This window comes from Mytilus galloprovincialis, chromosome 2 (genome assembly GCF_965363235.1).
Source record: "Mytilus galloprovincialis chromosome 2, xbMytGall1.hap1.1, whole genome shotgun sequence".
NCBI classification, from domain to species: domain Eukaryota; kingdom Metazoa; phylum Mollusca; class Bivalvia; order Mytilida; family Mytilidae; genus Mytilus; species Mytilus galloprovincialis.
This window is the reverse complement of record NC_134839.1, coordinates 98,410,809-98,433,499: the sequence shown is the minus strand read 5'-3', so window position 1 is coordinate 98,433,499 and position 22,691 is coordinate 98,410,809. Positions and strand designations below refer to the sequence as shown.

Here is a 22,691-nt window from a genome sequence, read left to right as displayed (position 1 = left end):
ATTAAATAAAGATTGGGAATAAATTTAACGGAAACGATAAAAATAAATACACCATTAAATCGCAATTTTAGAATGAGTCTAAATATAAAAAAAAATATTAATTTTAAACTTACCAAAGTCGTATTTCCCCTACAAGAAACTTTCCTAGGATCAGTGGATTGCGGAATAACGTCCACATTTCTAAAACGTTCACGTAAATTGATTGCGTCATGTGTTAAAACAGTTATTGGCCAATCAAATCGGTATATGTAATTTAATCTGCACAGCACGAGATGACCCAATAACCCGAACTCCTACGTCGTTCGGGTTATTGGGTCATCTCGTGCTGTGCAGATTAAATGGCATATACCGACTTGCTTGGTCAATAACTATAACATAAAGGATACAACAGATACAGTTCAGTCGGCCTCATATCTTGACTTACATCTAGAAATTGACAATGAGGGTCGATTGAAAACAAAATTTTACGATAAAAGAGATGATTTCAGCTTTCAAATTGTGAACTTTCCATTTCTAAGTAGCAACATTCCAGCAGCACCTGCATACGGTGTATATATCTCCCAATTGATACGATATTCCCGTGCTTGCATTTCCTATCATGATTTTCTTGATAGAGCGTTGTTGCTTACAAGGAAGCTATTAAATCAGGAGTTCCAAATTGTGAAGTTGAAATCATCTCTTCGTAAATTTTACGGACGCCATCACGAGTTGGTTGACCGTTATGGAATAGCCGTTTCCCAAATGATATCCGATATGTTCCTTACGTCGTAACTAAAATCCCCTTCACTTTCATGAATGTGACCTACCGAAATAGACTATTTACCGGATTTGTTATCTCATAAACAACATAACGGGTGCCACATGTGGAGCAGGATCTGCTTACCCTTCCGGAGCACCTGAGATCACCCCCAGTTTTTAGTGGGGTTTGTGTTGTTTATTCTTTAGTTTTCTATGTTGTGTCATGTGTTTTATTGTTTGTCTGTTTGTCCTTTTCATTTTCAGCCATGACGTTGTCAGTTTATTTTCGATTTATGAGTTTGACTGTCCCTCTGGTATCTTTCGTCCCTTTTTAGCAAGCTGTAATACAAGGTTCACTCCACCATTGTATACATTTGAAAATGCCTGTAACTAGTCAGGAATATGACAGTTGTTGTCCATTCGTTTGATGTGTTTGTTCTCTTGATTAGGGACTTTCCGTTTTGAATTTTCCTCGGAGTTCAGTATTTCTTTAATTTTATTTTTTACTTCGACTTCTCAGACAACTTGGCTACAGAGGCCCCCTACATATTTGGAAAAAAATCTATCATTCATTTTCAAAATGATTTGTGTCCTTGATATGCTCCACATAAACATTCTATGCACGTTTCCTTCCATTAGACTTTCTCTTACATTTCCTACTTATTAGTGCTAGACTAGTTAGCACCAAATATCAAAACGAAAGGTACATAGACAACTTTCATCTTACTAGATAATTTCTGTCTACATTTATATTTAAAATGTTAATAACAAAAATCAAAATATACGGTGCTAATATGTTAATCTTTTTGGATTTATTAAGATCTAACACCATTCTTTATTCAAATTATTTACAGTGTCTCCACCAGAAATAGTTGAAGTACAACCTGTTGGTGATTTATTTCCAAACCATAGCACATGGACCATCAAATTTGATAAACAGGTAACAATATTATATTTAAAGTATAGAAGTTTATATATAAAACAACCCTTAATAGGCGGAAACTTGCCTACAAGACGCCTGATAAATTTTTATCTTTTTATTTGTTGTTATTGGGTCTGAACTAGCCTTTTGTTGTGGGGTTGTCTAATTACCCTGCCACGTCCCCTCTGTGTTTTGTTATAATTATTTCTGTTTTGTATCGACCTGCTGAGTGATGCCAATTTCAACGGATTTTACAGTGTGTTTTAACTGTCCTATGTTAGTAGGAAGGTTGGCGCGCCTTAAAACAAGTGTAACCCGCCACATTGCAAATGAGACATCTCTCCACAAGAGACCAAATGACACAGAAATTAACAACTATAGGTCATCGTACGGCCTAAGCCCATAACGTATAGTCAGCTATAAAAGGCCACGAAATGACAAATGTAAAACAATTCAAACGAGAAAATTAATGGACTAACCTATATACAAAAGATGAACGAAAAACAAATATTTGTATGAGTTTTACTCATCGTTGAAGTCTGCATGGTGACCTATAGATGTTTATTTCTGTGTCATTTGGTCTGTAGTGTAAAGTTTTCTGTTTGTTTTATCAAAATGCATCGATGTACTATTTTAAACATCGATTATTACTGTGGTCGGCTACTAAGAGATAAATGTTGTGCAAACCGTTTAGAATACTCGTTTTACTTGGGGAGGAAAAAAATAGAAACAATTCAGAAGGAAAAATAATTTGAACATGAGTTTAAAAAATGTATGCATCTGTTGATTAGTAGGGCATCTAAAAAATAAAAAGTTAAATCACAAAAATACTGAACTCAGAGGAAAATCAATTCGGAAAGTCCATAATCACATGGCAAAATCAAATAACAAAACGCATAAAAAACGAATGGACAAGAACTGACTTGGTACAGGCATTTTCAAATGTAGAAAACGGTGGATTGAACCTGGTTGTATAGCTAGCTAAACCTCTCACTTGTATGACAGTCGCATCAAATTCCATTATATTGTCACCGATTCGTGAACAAAACAAACTTTTTTTATTTATTTCGTAACACTCTTCTGAAATAAACCAGATTGTGTTACTATACTGATTGTTGAAGTTCAAGAATAACATTCCAGATTAAGTCATAACTTTGTGTAAATTTTGAAGACATATCAAATCTATATATTGTAGATTTTTATATTACCGTTTTCCTTCCATCGATGAATAAAAAGCAAATATTGAATAATTTGATACATGTTTTTAGTTTGAACGACCGAACAGAACAACATATATGTATTTCAAAGATAATGAAACGGATGCAGTTGTATACAAAATCGACATTTCAACAAGCAGAGATGCTTATTTTCCACAAGGTGCCCTTGAAAAGACTCTTGTAGTGAATACCAATTTTGTGTTTACAGAAAAGAAACACTATTACGTGAACTTAGATCCAGGTATATCTTATTTTATTTTATTGAATGTAAAACACGGAAGACCGAGATGGATAAGACAAAAACAACTCTATAGACACATGTTAATCACCACGTACGATTTCATATTCGGCAATTAATCATTTGCCACATTATCATACTATGTAATGAAATGTGCCTCCAAGTTCTCGTTGTACTGAGACTTCTATTTTGCAACACCAAATGACATTCGATGTACCAGTATTTTTATATTTTTTCTTAAATAACATGATGTATTACTGAATGAATTTTGCAAAGCACATTATAAACATAACAAGAACTATCTTTAAAAAAGATATCCGACGTATTTAAATTTGAGTATATGTTTAAAACTATCATTTCAATAACCTTCAAAAGCACAAAGATACCATTTAAATAACGTTTTCTCTGTTTGTGTTCAGTATTCTCGGTCCTCGTATCTTTCTGTTTACATTCACCAAAACCCCGCGGAAATCTCACATGCGTAGGTGCGTTCTAAAAGTCATGTACGTTCGTACAACAAAATAAAAAAAAAATAAAAATATGGAATGTTGCCAACACCGGTCAGTATGGTACTTAAACTTTACGTTATGTGAATTTGAAAGATATTGGAAACAATTTTCATACATAAAAATGGAAAAAAAATCATAAATGCAGCAATTTTGAAATAGTCGTCAGCAGATAATGATAGTCTGAAAATTTATAAAAACATTGTGTAGACGGCTAAAACTAAACATGTCCTCTGGATTATTTTGCGACAGTGTAGATCTATTTGGTTTTGAAGACAAGCCAACAGCAAATGACCGAACAGATATAGTAAGCAAATAAGAAACTGTTGCGTGTCGAATATATAAAATGTTGATGAAATTCTATGAATTGGATACATTCGACTTTAATGATATGTATATCAAAGTGCCCGAAAGATGACAATGAACTTCTACATATCATGGAAGCATTGATGGTACTGATACGTTAACAAATTTAGAATTTACGATAAACAAAAGTTAAAAAGGCCTTAAGGAAGCTACAAGAGATTAGGAGACATTAAAGCTATACATGCCTTAGTGGTAAGTGGTGTCCATACCAGTTTGTATTAAATGAATGAGACTGGATGACTGTTCAAAAGCTTTTTATTGGATAACCCTTCAGCCTGATACAAAATTAACAAAAAATGTTCAAAAGGACAAAAACTTTTCACATGCAAACCCAAATATGTGTGTGTGTCCAGAGTTCAGAATATTGTGTTAGAAAATGAAAACGTTTGTTTCGTACAATATTTGCAGGGTTGTGATATGGAAAAGTTAAATAACAAAGCAAGATGACCACTCTAGAATACGAAAACTAATAGTTAAGGTTGTCATATGATACTACAGCATGCAGTCAAAATACTCAAAAACATGAAAGCACAGTACCATCTTTTTAAAAATATTATGAACACGTAGTCACAGCACACTTGCAGAATAAAACGACTATGTATGTTCATTTAAAGATAAATGATTATGAAGTGGGTTTAAATTCATAATTTGGGAAATATGCAATTAACCTTTCAAAAATTCATTCTAAAATATATCTGGTTATTAAAAATAAAAAAATCAAGAAAATAAAATAAGCATACCAAGTTAAATATCTTGTTGTTATTGGTGTTGCAAATTAGAAGTCACAGTACAGTGAGTTGCATATAGAACAATTTTTCCCAGTACACCGTTTACATAATGTGGTTATCGACGAATAACTATTCTTAAGGCTGAAAAAGATTTTAGAATTTGAATATCAGCTATTAATTATGTTACAATTCCAATTGAATATTATTAGTTACATAGTGTGCTAGTGACCTAATACGATATATGTGGGGTCAGTAAATTCCATATGGGGTGAGAGAGAAGCTCGAGTTTATCTTGTCTACTATCTTAACATATGGCCTTAGACTAGTAACCTATCATAGTGAGATAGTCTTCAATACCGTAAGCATTAAGAAACTATACTTCCATTGATCATTCAAAAACGAATGCCAACAATAACAACTTGGTAGTTTTAAATGTGTTTTATGACTTTATTTCAATCATTCATTGTCTGTTGAAACCTTTAAGATTTTTTCACAGCACCGTTTTGCTTTTATAAAGGGACGTAACACCTCTACTAATCGTGTATTGAAAAGCTACTAACCTAATATGGTATATACACGGTCTCCACGAGGTTGCTTTTAACCGATCATATTCCTAGAAATGTATAGGAGGTAAGATAAAAAGTCATTAACTAGCGTGATTTTAGCGTCATTTAACCAAATTCTGGAGTTATTTATATAAGTATTTTTATTTATCAATGACTTTACAAAAAAGCTATGATCCAATTTCGCAATTTCGAGTGAATAATTAGTTTTACATGAAAATCCTTTTTACGTCATTTATATATATATATATATTTCTTTCAGGTGCAGGCAGAGGAAAGACCAACGATTGCAAAGTTGAATCATCGGCAATTCGCAACAGAACATTTTGGCAGTTTAGAATAAGTAAATATTTAAGTAATCGTTTAAAAGGTTTCGGCATTAAACCCACAATCAACTTGACATATTTGTTTTACATACAGAACACACAAATCTGTTTAAGCGCCGTTTGCTTGGTTCAAGACTCCTTTACTTATTTGATGTATCCCCAAAACCTTTTTACGACTAAAGTTGTAACAGTGTTAAGTGTATAATAGTTTTAACATTTCCACTATAAATCTATTTCATTGATTTGAAAATCCCAAAACAAATTTAATTATATGGATCATAAGTATATAAAGTCCTCTTTGTGGAGGGGCGAAAGAGGTCTCTGATTCCAAATCTTAATCCCATTACCCCAGTCGGAAATAGGTACTAGTATCATAAAGCATAACTTTGTGTTTAACTTCCCGTCCCCACTTTGTTTCAACCAGACTCTTGAGTCCTGCTACCCGCCAAAATATCCCTTTTCGAGAGTCACAGGAAACAGGAAAAAAAGGCACGGGAAAAAAAAAAACACATTAAAAATCGTTTTGCATTCAAACTGATTTGATTTAAGCTCTATCTTATGTATACAAAACGCGCGTCTGACGTTCAAATCATAAGCCTGTGATTTCATTTTGAGTTTATACAAGCACTTAGTCGTTGTCACTGCTGTTGGATGTTTCGTTCTCTAGGGTATCAACAACCCAGTAGTCAGTATTTTTGGGTTGACGTGGAATGTAATTGATGTTTTCATGTCCTCTAGAATATAGAATAAATCGGAACACTAAAGGTTTTTGCACCCAGACAGAAATTTATCCAACCATATTTGCCTCAACTGTTCAAGTTTTTTCGGGTTTTTATGCTCTTCAAATTCGTAATTGGTTTTGCCATTCTTCTGTTTTAATTTTGAGCACAACTGACGAGTCTTGGTTAGATGAAACGCTCGTCTGACGGCCCAAATAGCGAACTTTGCATCTTTCATAGTTTTTGTTTGGGACAATATCTTTATGTAAATAAGACATACTCAATAGCGTAAAGCTATTATCCAACTTGACAAAAAATAACGACACAACACATCGGCATCTGATATTTTCATGATTTGAAATGTGGGATGTTAATTAATGAAATGTTCATACAAAGAACTAATCACGGAATTACGAATTTTATTATGACTCCCTTCTAGATCAAGTTAAGTAAAAGCCTTGATTTGGAAATCCCCACATTTGGAAAAATACATATGTAGCTGCTGTTTACATGTAGTGTAGAACTGGTAGATAAACTGGGGTAGGGAAGACTAAACAACCCTATACTTTTGACAAAGAAACCTTATTGATGTATATGTGTATTCAACAGGAGATGTAACAAAACCCGAACTAACCTTTATATCGAGACAGAAAGCAACGAATGGTAATATTACTGTATCATGGACATTCAACGAGCCTGTAACATCAACATGTACTATTGTTAAACCAGATGCGACAGAAAAGGCGAACTGCACAGATTACTGGTCTGGAGACAACCTGAATGAGGGTTTTTATACGTTATTCATATTTGGGACAGACTTGGAGGGAAACCAAGCAGACGTTGGAAAATACGAATTCCAAATCGGTAAAGTGTTTTATGTTACAGTTCCTTGTTGATTATATATTTGCAACTTGTCTTTTACAATTCTATTCATGTTTTTTTAAAAGAAATTTGCATCTAAAAGACTGCATTACAGAGAGGTATATTTTTTTTCTATAATATTTTTGACCTCATTTTATTATTGAAAAATGTAACGTTACAGTACCCAAATTGTACCGAGAACCCACATTGCACCTATCAAGCATAACTTGAAGCAAATACCTTATAAGCTAGAGACTAAATGCAACAGCAACAAAAAATGAACCTGTGGTTATACAGGGCTAACACCATAATTTTTAATACTTCGTCTCAAATTTAGCAAAAATGTTAGAACTGCAATTTTTGTTTAGTTATACCTAAGCGGGATTTGAACCCCTGAATCTTGGACATTGTGACAACACCACATGTACTGAGTACAGCACCCTGCACCACTCAATCACCTATGTTATTAAACTATAGCTTTTTGGTTGTCGATTTATGATTTTCCTCGTGCGACAAATTAACGTCATAAGAATTATTCCAAACAATACACTATACAAAAATGACTACTGACTTGTGTGTATGGTTCTGTTTAATGTTATGTTCATCAAAATGTGTTTTATTGGCGATGCTCTTTAGAAAACCTTGACAAAATGTGACCTGTTGTAAAAGTAAAATTAGGTCGATACTAATATTCCTGTAATACTTATTGCCTTCTAGATACAACTCCACCGGATATTATTATCAACGATAAACCACATTACATAAGTAAACAGCGACAGTTCACATTCATCTTAAGCTGCAATGAAAACTGTAGTACCTTCTGCAGTCTTTATGAAGAAGGGAGCCTTCCAACGTATGTCATATGTAGTTTATCAAACACTATGTTTAGTTTGAAAGATAACACCACTTATGTTTTTCTTGTGAAAGCTGTCGACGCTGTTGGAAATGAAGGCAATAGCACACTTTACAGATTTAGAACAGGTATTGGTTTGTCTTAATAGTTTTTTTAATACGAAGCCGTGTCTCAGATTATATATCTACTGAATAATGGCAACAGTAGTATACTGCCGTTCGAAATTCATAAATAGATCGAGAAAAAAAAATCTGGGTTACAAACTAAAACTGAAGGAAACCCATCAAATATAAGAGGAGAACTACGACACAACAGTAACACAACATTAAAATGTGACACACACAGAAACAAATTATGATATAACAATGGCAATTTTTCTGACTTGTTACAGAACATTTTAAGAAAAAATGGTGGGTTGAACCTGGTTTTGTGGCATGCCAAACCTCCCACTTTTAGGGCAATGTTAAATATAAACCTACTCTTATCTTAAATGTAAAAGCCACATGGAAGATAATTTATTATGTTTTAGTATTTCGAATTCTTGAAAAAACAGCCCATGAAAAAAAATGTGACGTAAAAAAAACAACGATTTCAGATCATAGGAAAAGAGAGATAGAGTGGGCCTCATGAACTTAAAGAAACATATTTCATCATCGAATCGGTATATACGATATTCGCCTTCTCTAGACAATTATATTTCAAACGTTTATACGCTTGGGAAACTTTGTGCTATGAGTTTGAATTTTGAATTGTCTCGAGTCAAATCCGTATTTATATACTGAATTTTGTTTTATGAACCTATGAATTCAAACCAAGGACATATCATAATGTCTGCTTAATCGAAAAAAGATCTATCACTATATTTTTGTTACAATTGAATCTTTTGAAGTTTTGCTTAAAAAATCTAAAGATCTGTTAAAGTATCTACAATCTAATAAACGTTATTCGTGCAAAATTATAAAGCATTCGACTCCTCTGACTCAAGTATTGAGTATTTTAAATTCAAAGATCGATTAAAGAACTAGTTCATCACTGTTTGAGCAAAGAATGATAAGGAAAGAATAAATCATCCCGATTCAGAAAACAATTACCTGAAACTTACATCATCAAAATGATATTTGAATTCACAAAACATTTGCAATGCTTGGAAGATGTTATTAACAAACGATGGAATTTTTGTAGACAAAGGTTCTAATCCTTGTATTAATGATTAGTTTATTTAAGAATAGAATCATAATAAATAATTCTAAGAAACCTTTTATTGACCAAGTGTTAGACGTATATATCAATTCACGTTAACAACATTTTCGATTGTATATTAAACAGATTTCATCTCACCTTCGATGACTACAATCGTAAATAAGACACTCACATGTGGCGCAGATTTTAACCCAAACACAACTGGCATCCCAATTGTAACAGACAATAATCCTGAGGGAACGAACATTCTTTATACAGACAGTGTAGGAAACAACTGTGGAATTCAAAGAGTTTGGACTGCAACTGATGCTGCAGGGAATGAAGCTACACAAACACAAGTAATCTCATTTGAATCTCCGACACCAATAAGGTTATTGTTTGCAAGAGAGGCATTGGTTCCTTGTGGAGATATTGATGATTTTACCAAGAGCATGCAAGATTATATTTCGAATAATATAAACCACCCTTGTGGAATACCTTTCAAAAGAATTTCCTTTACAGATTCAAACATTAACAAATGTGGTATCACAATCATACGAACATGGCACATTGAAGATAGTTGTGGAAGCACAGCAAACGGCACACAGCAAATTAAAATTTTACAACTGGAAGTACCAGTGACGCCTAAAAATGGTCAAGTGAATGTAGAATTACAGTCCACATTACGATGGCCAGCCTATCCAAACGCTATCAAATATGAAATATATCTGTGGCTGTATGGACAAGAAAAACCAGAACGACCAGTTATTACCATACAATCGCGTACATATTGGAGAACGTCAAGATTAACGTCCAATACAAAATATTCATGGAAGGTTGAAATTGATATTGGAGAGAATGATACTATTCCTGGTCCAAAATGGTCATTTGAAACGAGAAAAATTCCAGACTTAACAATTGAACGTGTCACAGTTCCAACGGTTGCATTCTCAGGACAATCGTTTGTTGTTCAATGGTCAGCGCGTAACACTGGCACTGGGATAACAGAGACTTCCATTTGGTATGACCGAGTGTATTTTTCTTTAACTGACAGTTTTGAAGACGCAAAAAGATTCAGAAGTCCAACATATGTTTGGCAAAGGAATATCTTGTTCCCAGAAGATGGATACACATCTCAAGCAAAGGTATTTACAAATACATATATATACACAATTATTTGAGTATTTATGAATATCCTGCGAAATAATGTGTACAGTTTAAACATTGACTAACAATGCTTTAACAACAATGCCACAGTAAATATTCCCTCTATTTTGGTATTTATCCAATTTGGTCTTCCAGAGATACCATTTGATTTTTATATGTTTGTTTTACTACTACATATACGACAAGTCAATATGCATCTTTTTACGACTATGCGAAATAAATGTCTATTGAATTTAGGTGAATTTGCATGAGAGCGACATTGGCTTATTTTGGGTATTTGTTGAGACCGGATATCAAGACTCCAATACAACAAACAATGTACGTGTCAGTGACCATCGTGTAGATGTTAAACTAACTCCACCGCCGGATTTACAGATTGATTCAATAATAGTTCAAGATGTTACCTTCTCAGGTATGTATTCTTTATATCGGATACTTCACTAGATTTCACATGTTCAAGACTAAGTTTTATACTATCAATATGTGAGTTGAACTATTTTATTTAAGTGAAAAGAAACACGAGAAGTGTTTAAGGCATACGTTAAATGTGAATCATGTCCTTTATTTATAAATAGTTATCAAAGGTACCAGGATTATAATTTAGTACGCCAGACGCGCGTTTCGTCTACATAGGACTCATCAGTGACGCTCATATCAAAATATTCATAAAGCCAAACAAGTACAAAGTTGAAGAGCATTGATCATACAAAATTCCAAAAAGGTTAAAATAAATACTTGACCTCAGATTAATTATCATTATCAATCTCATGTAGTTGTAACCTGTTATTTATTTCTCGCATGAAGATATATTTCTCGTATCACATTGAATGATTAAATTTGGATATGCCTATCCTTGGAATGGGATACAAAATTGTGGCATTGCCATATTCTATTCGTTGGATGATTTTTGCAGTTTGTTGTGTATTTATAAAATAATGGCCTTTCGGAGCATGTCAACGTTACAAGGGAAATTAGAACAAGTAAATCGACGTGTTATTTACTACTCATCATTGCACATTGTTTTCTGAACATCAGAATGAATACAATGTTTTTATTCAATTTGTTAACTTTGCATGTAAATATACAGTAAATATAGTGTCAGGCTGCGATCTTGTTTTTTCGAATGATTCGACCGGGTTTTTTTTTAATGTGTCCGCGTTTTTTCGAGTAAATATTATCAAATACGTTGACTTCCAGTCATTCTGGTCAGACGTAAATGTGATCAAACAAAATATACAAGATCAAACAACGTTAGGAAGTATTTGGGAAAAAAAGATATTGTCAACCCTCCTTTAATTTGTTTCAAAAACGTTCTTTTTTTTTGTAAAAAAGACTTATTTTGTAATACTACTGCTTTTTCGTATCACATTATGTGACATTTAATATATACTGTTTCATATATTTGATTGATAGGGTCTTCTTTACCTGTTATTTACAATGTTCGTAACCATGGAGACGGAGCTACCACTGCTGATGTCTGGGAAGATGATATTTACTGGTCTGAGGATGATAATTTAGGTACTTTCCAGCTCTATTTTGAAGATTTATATATTTATGTCAATTAAAGTGTAATGTTTTTTTTTTTGTTTTTTTGAAAATGTGGATATGAAGTGTATAATGGATTACAAAAAAACATATAATTAACATGGAATTAGCATCATAAAAACACCATATGGTTGGTTTGATGATTACATCAGTCAGCACATAAAGTACTTTCTGCCTCTTTTCAGTAGCTGCGATCATTATTTGATGCGATATACTATTGTTTAACCATTTGTGTATACTTGTGTTAATGTTACCTATCATATCGTTATTCTATGGTCATGTGTCTTTCCTTACTGATTATTAAGGGATCTTTGCATGTTTCTTTTGTTATTGAGGTTTATGATGGAGATATAATAAGACTTAAAAAAAAATTAATTTCCCAGCTTTTGTACGTTTTCTGAATTCAGTAATCGAAACATACGGAAATTGTACCAATTCATTAAAATGTATGTTTACAAATTCTGTTAAGTCGAACAAATTTATAATATACCACCCTTTTTTGCAATGTTTGCATATAACTATGTCTTTAATGGAACAGAAAATCCGATGCGCTGACAATAGAAATCACGGAATAGATATAATTGTGTGTTTTATCCATATCGGTTAACAAAATAGCAAGTCATATCTCACAAACATGTTTAACCCCGCCGCATTTTTGCGCCTGTCCCAAGTCAGGAGCCTCTGGCCTTTGTTAGTCTTGTATTATTTTAATTTTAGTTTCTTGTGTACAATTTGGAAATTAGTATGGCGTTCATTATCACTGGACTAGTATATATTTGTTTAGGGGCCAGCTGAAGGACGCCTCCGGGTGCGGGAATTTCTCGCTACATTGAAGACCTGTTGGTGACCTTCTGCTGTTGTTTTTTATTTGGTCGGGTTGTTGTCTCTTTGACACATTCCCCATTTCCATTCTCAATTTTATTATCAGATTGGCAAGATATTCGCCTGGAAAGACACTACAGATTAGGCAAGTTGGTTCCAGACGAAAGCTATACAGTGCATTTAGCAGTCCTTGTTCCTAGAAATATATATGGAAATTACACTATAATTGTTCACTCTGATAGTGGCAATGATGTATACGAACATGGGATGGATGAAAACAACAGGAGGGTTTCAAAGGTAGTGTTATTTATTCATATTATCATATATGTTACTAAGGCTTTTCCATTTCAGGAATAGATTACCTTAGCTGTATTTGCCAAAAGATTTTGGTCCTCAATGCTCTGCAACTTCGTACTTTATTTGGCCTTTTAACCTTTTTGGATTCGAGCGTCACTGATGAATCTTTTAAAAACGAAACGCGCGTCTGTGGTAAATATAAATTTAATCCTAGTATCTATGATGAGTTTATTATATATTTACTTGTGCATTTTCAAAATTCAATAATTCTTATCTTATATTTCAGATTTGACATTTTGTAACTCTTTGCATCTGTCATCTGTTTTGGAAATCACTTTATCTGCTATCATGTTGTAAATAACATGCTTTTCGTCACTTTTGATATGTTTGATGAATAACCTGTCGTGGAGCAATGTTGCAATTTTACTCATATGATACGTGCCAAAAATGATGCTTTACACAATGATAATCCTCTGTGAACAAATGTGGCCAGCCGAGAAGACTGGTCAAAGGACTACGACTTAAGAAAACGTAGAAATGACAAAAAAGATAATTTAAAAGCATAGTTAAATGTCTTCCTAAATGTGTTTCATGTTCACATCCTTTACTTTGATTCGTTCGTTGACTTTCATGAAAATCCTGTTTCATCATAACTGGGACTTTAAATATCAGTTGATTCTTTCATTCTCTGTCCAGAAAATTATTGCACGGTATCTTAAAAAAAATCAATAAGATATACGTAGGATTTACGCGTCTTTGGTTGCTTTCATCATCACAAAGATTCAGTATTACCAATTTTTTTTCAGGTGCATTCACTTTATCACTGTCTTAAAGTCATATAAAGACAGACAGACATTAGCTTTTCGACGATAAAAAGGAAATACATTTGAACTTGTTTTTTCTCTACTATGTTTAACTTACATGCTAATTCATTGTATTTTTTTTTATCAGGTACTTGATGTTACACTGACTCCTCCACCAGACCTTACAATAAGAGAAATATTTACTGAAAAGACGTTCTATGTCACCGGTGATGCCATGGTTATAACATGGACTGTTATCAATGATGGTTACAGATCACCATATGCCTTTTATTGGATTGATAGTATAGTAAGAGTTTTTTATATTAGCATTGTTTATATGTCACAGAAACTAATGCGTGTATCAAATAACTACATTGGTAATTTAATGTTGTTCTTTATTAACATCCGATCAACAATCGTGTAATGCCTGTTTCAGAGAAGCCATGCTTTAAAAAGAGGGATCATATAAACTATTTTTTTTTTTTTTTTTTTTATAAAATAATATCTTTATTGCACTTTTCTTTGCTGTTATGACAAATTACTCGACCTACAGCAGTTGGCCGAGTATCCCTGTGAATTAGTCACTGGATAACCAGGGAATTTATGCATATTTATAGATAGTTTGTTAGTTTTACAGTTCATGGTTACTACAAACATTTTACAAACTATATTGTTTCATGATTACGGAAAGTGTACAGTTTTGTCCGGTTTTGTTTTTAAAGATTAAAACTTTATGATCATTGACCTTTAACCTTATTGATGAAAACCGTTGAAGCTGGTTGATCAATTGTGCGGATTAATTTATACGTTTTATTGATACTCAACCTACAGCAGTTGGCCGAGTATCCCTGTGAATTAGTCACTGGATAACCAGGGAATTTATGCATATTTATAGATAGTTTGTTAGTTTTACAGTTCATGGTTACTACAAACATTTTACAAACTATATTGTTTCATGATTACGGAAAGTGTACAGTTTTGTCCGGTTTTGTTTCTAAAGATTAAAACTTTATGATCATTGACCTTTAACCTTATTGATGAAAACCGTTGAAGCTGGTTGATCAATTGTGCGGATTAATTTATACGTTTTATTGATACTCAACCTACAGCAGTTGGCCGAGTATCCCTGTGAATTAGTCACTGGATAACCAGGGAATTTATGCATATTTATAGATAGTTTGTTAGTTTTACAGTTCATGGTTACTACAAACATTTTACAAACTATATTGTTTCATGATTACGGAAAGTGTACAGTTTTGTCCGGTTTTGTTTCTAAAGATTAAAACTTTATGATCATTGACCTTTAACCTTATTGATGAAAACCGTTGAAGCTGGTTGATCAATTGTGCGGATTAATTTATACGTTTTATTGATACTCAACCTACAGCAGTTGGCCGAGTATCCCTGTGAATTAGTCACTGGATAACCAGGGAATTTATGCATATTTATAGATAGTTTGTTAGTTTTACAGTTCATGGTTACTACAAACATTTTACAAACTATATTGTTTCATGATTACGGAAAGTGTACAGTTTTGTCCGGTTTTGTTTCTAAAGATTAAAACTTTATGATCATTGACCTTTAACCTTATTGATGAAAACCGTTGAAGCTGGTTGATCAATTGTGCGGATTAATTTATACGTTTTATTGATACTCACGAGCAACTTAAACTTAAGTTAAAAATTATATGTGGTAAGTTTCGACATTGTAAATGGAAATTCATTTGATTAAGTGATAAAGTGTGTAATAAATGTGTTTTGAGACAAAATTCTGTACATTTTCACGAAGCATGCTGTTTTGGTTTATTACCACGTGTTCAGATATATTGTCAACTTTTGCTACACAAATTTTATACATGAAAATATATTAAATCTAGCTATTCATGATCATATGTATCTTTTTACATCATTTAAAAAATTGCTGTTTTTAGCATTAATATATTTGTTAATTTCGTATGTGTTTAAAAATTCATTTCTAAAAACTGCATAAGCGTCTATGCCTTTTTGTTTATAATTTGATATATGAGTACTGAATATATTAAGACAGTTAGGAAGAGATTTATATCATTATACATAGGATCATGTATTTTATAGCCCAGTACTAAAGTTTTAAAATTAAAAATATGTGACCCAATTTTGATTTTGCTTACAAGTACATATATTTTCTTCCAAAATTCATGAAATTTATTTTGTAAGTCACTGTTACAAATAATACATTTGAAGTAATATAAATACGCCAGTCTTTCATGATGTACACTTAAACAGTTGAATTGAAGTGAATTAAAATAAGACCTGATCCTATCTTAAAACAATTATAACCTTTGTATTCAGGGCCTAGTGACTGTCAAGTATTATATATCTGTATGAAATTGCGTCATATTTTTTTTACTTTGCAATTTTGAATATTATGTCTATGGAATTTAGTTGTAAGTAAGTATTTGAGTTTTAATAGAATTAATTCCTTCATGTTCATACTATTGGTATACATTTTGAAAATCATGTTGAAATCATGTTTCGGTCATATGTTTTCACGCATTTTAATATCTTATTAATATGCAATACATTATTCTTACACATGCCTAAACATGGGAACAACCTTGACGAAGGGTCAAATGTAGTATATCAGGGAAAAAACAAAACATTTAAAGAAATCAAATAAAGAAAATATCATTGCAAACTTCAGGTTAACTAGTGATGTAGATAAAATATGAAATTCCAATTTATTTGAAGGGTTAACGGTTATTTGTTTTGTTGGTATAAACAATATTTTGGTCATATTTAAACTTTATATTTTTGATATAGATTTCATACCCATGATACTATGCAACTGCAATATCTGAGTCTAGTTTTTCATTTGAAATTATTGTAACATAACAGTAAACTAACGAATAATTTATCCTAATTTACAGAAATTGATTTCATTGGAACAACCTGGTCGATCCTATATTATAGGTCAACAATCATATAGTTCAAAACTGGACCCAACAATGTCATACAGTCATTCAATCACTTATCATATTCCTGCAAATGTCCAATCTGGTACTTACAACATAAGTGTTATCACAGATTACTATAACCAAGTTTTTGAATTTCAAAATGAGGACAATAATGTTCTCAATAAAGAGATTAAAATACAAAAAGCTTTACCAGATTTGTTCGTGACCAACATTACCGTTGAAGTACAGTCAAATGTGACATCCAACTCAATAAGCGTTTCGTGGACAGCTGAAAACAAAGGCGAGGGAAAAACACTAATTTCAAGGTGGATTGATAAACTAATTGCTGTTGTTCACTCCAATAATAAATCAGAATACACATTAGGACAATTCTACAGTGGAGATGACCACATATTAAGACCCAATCAGAGTTATATTATACAAAATGAATTGGTGCTACCACCACATGTGTATGGCGATGTGGTTTTTCGTGTCCAAGTTGATTACTTAGGTCAAACTGCTGATGACAATAGGAATAATAATATGGAAATGACACACATGTTTGATATACCTCTCAAATCCCCTGATTTGTATATACACAAATTCAGAGTCATATCTGACGAAGTATATAGCGGTGGCAAACTTGAATTGGAGTGTTCAGTAGGTAACCTAGGTGTTACCATTCAATCGAATCAAAGGTGGTACCATAAAATTATTGTTTCCTCTACTAGCTCACAGTATACAGACATTGTTTCAGAAGAATCAGTACAATTAGGACCTTTACATACAGAGCAGATCTCTCGTACAACTACTTTACTTCAAATTCCGAAACTACTCAATGGTGATGTATACCTGCATTGTATTGTAGAGACAAAAGATGATTTGTTTGAAGGCCGAGAGCCTCCGAGAATAGAAAATAATCACAAAATTATTACTCTTTTTGTTAACAGACCGCCATCGCCTGATCTGATAATTGACTTTTTGAAAGTTTCGTTGAAGAATTCGTCATCAAGTCAATCATTAGTTTCTGTTACCTGGTCAGTACATAATAAAGGGAACTCTATGCCTTTCCGGTCAAATTGGTTAGACGCAGTTGGAATATCACGCCAAAATCATGTAAAAATATCAGATATAGCTAGACATATTGAAATACTATATACTTTTGAAATAATTTATGGACTTGAATCATCTGCATCCTACTCGATGTCGAAAACAGTTGTTATTCCAAAACAGTATGTAGGAACATACTACTTATATGTTATCACGGACTATGCAGATACCGTTTTCGAATTTAATGAAGAGGATAACAATATAGAGGCGAGCAAACTAATCGTTATACCTCCGATACCAATGTCTCAACTTAATGTATCTTTTCTTTTCAATGAAACCATGCTAACACCTGGAAGTAGCATACGTACTTCTTTTTTTACTGAAAATACTGGATCAGCCCGTACACGTTTGACATCGTGGGAAGATCTCGTTTACATGTCTCCAAAACAGAATGCATCAAAAGAAGTTTTACTTGATTCAGGATATTTACTTTCAACAACACTTCACGTTGGAGCTTTAGACCCTGGAGAGACGTATTTGACAAACGTAACACTTATTATTCCAAATGATATTAACAGTTTAATATTCTTTTACGTTATGTCTTTTGATGCTGATGAGACAGGATTATCTGTAGATTTAAGTTCTCAAGCCACGTCCCTGTATTTTCACAAGAAAGCAATATCTGTTGACCACAATAGTCGCCCGAATATTATTGTTTCTGCAAATGAAAGTATCGGACCCCAAAAAGGTGGTCAACCGCTTTTAATTAATTATAACTTTACAAACAATGGAGTTATTCCATCTACAAGAGTATTTTACAACAGTTTGTATCTTAGTGACGATTATTTCCGAGATGAATTTGATCTTAATCTGAAAACTAGCTTTTATTCCGAATCAATAGCAGTGAATGAAACAATAAATGATACAGTTTCAGTATTTCTACCATATGATTTAAAGAGCAGAAATTATTTCATAATCATTGAAGTTGACAGTGGAAATGCTGTATATGAGTTTGATGAGTTAGATAATGAGTTTGTTATTTCGATGTCAATAGAGCAAACACTGAGCACTGACGTTGCTGTAGTCGACGTTAAAACAACTGAAACAGTTTCATATGGGGATAATTTAGAAGTTCACTGGAAACTTCGTAATAACGGAACTATAAGTGCACAGGGCTATGCATGCGATTCGGTTTTTCTCTCTGCAGACAGAAAATGGGATATTGAAGACAAGCAGATAGGACAAACTACATGTAGATTTGTTACATTACAACCCTATGATCATCTAAGTTCAACTACAGATGTGAGTAATTCTCTAAGTGGAAAAATACCGGAAATGTCCGAAGCTTCATATGTGGCAATGGTAAAATCTAGATCCAATATACTGGACGGGTATTTGGAGAATAATGTCGGGTTCAGCTATAATGGAACAAATATTAAAGTAACGCATTTATATCTCAACACTGTACATGACATAAGCATTGGTACAGATAATGCGAAATTATTCCTTTTACCAAATATTTCATCAGAAGAAACCATAGTTATAAGGTCTGAATGTAAAAACATCGACACATTTTATGAGATAAAAGTAAAATATGGAAAAGAGGCAACAGATGTTGATTTTGATTATATTTCTGATGACCCATTTAAATCCAACCAAACACTTACTATACCTATGACTAAATTTGGTAACTATTATATTCTAGTAACTACTACAAACTCAGATGATCATATTTCATCAGTAGATGTGAATCTTTTTGTGAAACTTGCTAGATTTGAGATAATGAGTGTTTTTCCAACTCGAGCAATTCCGCTTGGTAATGCAACATTAAAAATTGAAGGAACGCTGTTCCCAGAGGAGTTAGATATGAAGCTATTCAGTACAACGTTTGGAGAATTGAAACCGCTCAAGATATTTCGATTTTCATCTACACTTTTGTATGCTACATTTGATTTCCATTTAACGATTCGAGGCCAGAGGTTTTCGTTAATTCTGACCAACTCATTGATTGGAAACACAACAATATTAGAAGATGCATTAGAAATTAGTACTGGAGAAGTTGGTAAAGTATCTACTCATATAGACATGCCAAATGCACTTCTTCCAGGTCAACGTGGTTTAATGTATCTATATATCAAAAACATTGGCGATACGGATATCGTTTCACCCCTTATATTTATCCAAACAAATGGAATTGCTCATTTGAATTTCGAAAGTGACTCTGAAGAAGTGCAGTTCTGGGAGCAAAACATCTTAATTGCTAGCTCTGAAAATACACCAGGAGGTGTTTTACCTCCTGGCGCTTCATATAGATTCGTGTTCAATGTCAAACAAATAGACAATTCGAAAATAGGGAAAAGTAAGATAAGTGTAAGCTTAATTAAACCATTGAAAGAGACGAATCATGTATATGTCTCTACTAAAGATCAACTGCGAACTAGCGATATAAACGACGAGGCATGGGATCGAATATGGGACAATTTTATTCAGTTGATAGGTACAAGCTGGTATTCCCTCAACTGGAAGGTTTCTGAAATAATGAATCAATTAAGTCTCGCTGGACGTAATGTTAATCAGCTATCAGATGTAGTTACAATGTTACTAGACATGGCAGGTGGACATAATGAGGATACAATACTGGCTCAAGAAAATGACATTATAGTGAGAAGACAGGCAAGAAATCTTGTTTTAGATTTCACGAGATTCTTTTCATCAAAAGTATTTTCTAGATATCATAAAAGCGTGATGGGAAAGGGATGGATGCTTCCATATTGGTATGTACGAAAAAACACACATTTCAATTTTCAGACTGACTAATTCCAAAAAAAATTTAAGCAAATCTAGAATAAAAACCAAACAAAATAAGGAAATCGTATGAACTCCAAAAGGATCGACACTGAGTGACGCGACACGTTAAACTTCTCCTTCTATACATACATTACCTGCCTTGTCTGTCCAAGTCAAGAGCCTGTAATTCTGATGTAATCATTGTTGCTGTGTTTATAATTTGTTTTTTGTTCATTTTTTTGTACACTAATTAGGCTGTTTGTTTTCTTGTTTGAATTGTTTAACATTTATGATTTTGGGGCCTTTTATAGCTGACTATGTGGTATGGACTTTGCTTATTGTTGAAGGCCTTATGGTGATAACATTTCAGAATAAATGACAATTCTGGCTTGTAGAGATAAAAGATTCCGAAAAAATTCCTCGCTAGTGCATATCGTAACGATTAACAAATTCGTGATGGAAACAGTAAAACTGATGATGTGTCGATATTAATCGTTCTTCCTCATAATTCTGTTTGTACAGGTTTTTTTTATTGTAAGACGTACATGCCAGTTATTGTGTCGATTCAAGTTGTTTTTACTCCTAGTTATGTTAAAGGAGATTCTGTGAAAGGAGTATACTCCGCTAAAGAAGTTCGTGATATAGTGTTACAAACCAATCGTTCAAAAGTAAATCACAAAAACACCGAACTCTGAGGAAAATTCAAAACGGAAAGTTTGAAAATGGCAAAATAAAAAGCCCAAATACATCAGCAATTTTATAAAATGAACTTTATCATTTACTTAATAGAAAAATGAAATCAAGCTCACAATCTGCCTTTGAAAGAAGAATACATTTTTGTTAATGTCCTTTTTTTTCTGTTGAACAAATAGAAGAAAGAGAGGTAATATCGAAATAAAAAAAAGAACTATATTACAGAAATCGCTTAAATTTTACAATTATTTAGTTTATAGTTATTTGAAAACATTTATAAAAAATATAGGTCACCGATTGGTTAAAAAATATATTTCAATTTTTATGAAAAAATTACATTTTTACACCAAAGGGAGAAAACTTGGGGCTTTTTCCATGATAAAAACATTTTAAAGTCATCTGGGGCCAAACGGAATAATTTTTTTGGGTGATTTTTGTACCATATCTTAAAGTAATAACTAATAGTGTAATAAATAAAATGTGTTATGAAAAAAACAAATGTTTAATTTTTTGCTGAAATTTTTGTACCCGCAAGCCTCCTTTAAGATTATAAACAACGTCAGTACACAAAATCTATACTTTAATAAAATAGTATAATACATTGTATAGGCATGTTATTGTTATACGATGAAGCAGATGACAGTTTAAGGCTGAAAAAAGGGGACTTGGTAATTAGAAAAATCTTCACTTTTGTATTTGGCACAACTTTTTGGAATGTTGAGTCCTCAATGCTCTTCAACTTTATACTTGTTTGTCTTTCTAACTATTTTGATCTAAGCGTCACTGATTATATAAAAAGAAGATGTGGTATGTTTGCCAATGAGACAACTGTCAACAAGAGACCAAATGACACAGAAATTAACAATTATAGGTCATCGCACGGCCTTCAACAATGAGCAAAGCCCATACCACATTGTCATTTATAGATGGCCCCGAAATGATAAATGTAAAACTATTCATATGAGAAACCTAACGGCCTAATTTAGGTACAAAAAAATAACGGAAAAAAAATATATAACACAGAAACAAACGACAACTACTACATTACAGGCTCCTGACTTGGGACAAGGAAAAAACTTACAGAATGTGGTGGGGTTAGACATGTTAGCGGGATACCAACCCTCCTCTAACCTGGGACAGTGTAGTAGAACAGAACAACATAAGAACAAACTATAAAATCAGTTGAAAATGCTCAACTCATCAGATGGATACAAATAGAAATACATCTAACAAAAACACGGAGTGGACGTGGCCGGGTACTTGTATATCCAAACAAAAAAAAGACATTAAGTACTGTTCTGAGAGAAATCGCATTTACTGACAGCTAGTTCAAAGCCACTAACAACTAATAAGATAAATCATACATCTCTGACTAA

General features: G+C 32.9%; 1 protein-coding gene across 1 annotated transcript in view; it reads left to right on the top strand.

Annotated features, from left to right (window-relative positions):
• LOC143065048 (uncharacterized) overlaps positions 1–22,691 on the top strand; it is a 101,179-nt gene that overhangs the window by 30,229 nt on the left and 48,259 nt on the right. The window contains exons 8-18 of the mRNA XM_076238353.1: positions 1,593–1,678; positions 2,929–3,118; positions 5,541–5,621; positions 6,933–7,187; positions 7,902–8,165; positions 9,364–10,361; positions 10,621–10,795; positions 11,797–11,901; positions 12,857–13,047; positions 13,999–14,157; positions 16,759–20,609. Of these exons, the coding sequence (XP_076094468.1) occupies positions 1,593–1,678; positions 2,929–3,118; positions 5,541–5,621; positions 6,933–7,187; positions 7,902–8,165; positions 9,364–10,361; positions 10,621–10,795; positions 11,797–11,901; positions 12,857–13,047; positions 13,999–14,157; positions 16,759–20,609 (6,355 nt within the window). The remainder of the gene's footprint in view (positions 1–1,592; positions 1,679–2,928; positions 3,119–5,540; positions 5,622–6,932; positions 7,188–7,901; positions 8,166–9,363; positions 10,362–10,620; positions 10,796–11,796; positions 11,902–12,856; positions 13,048–13,998; positions 14,158–16,758; positions 20,610–22,691) is intronic.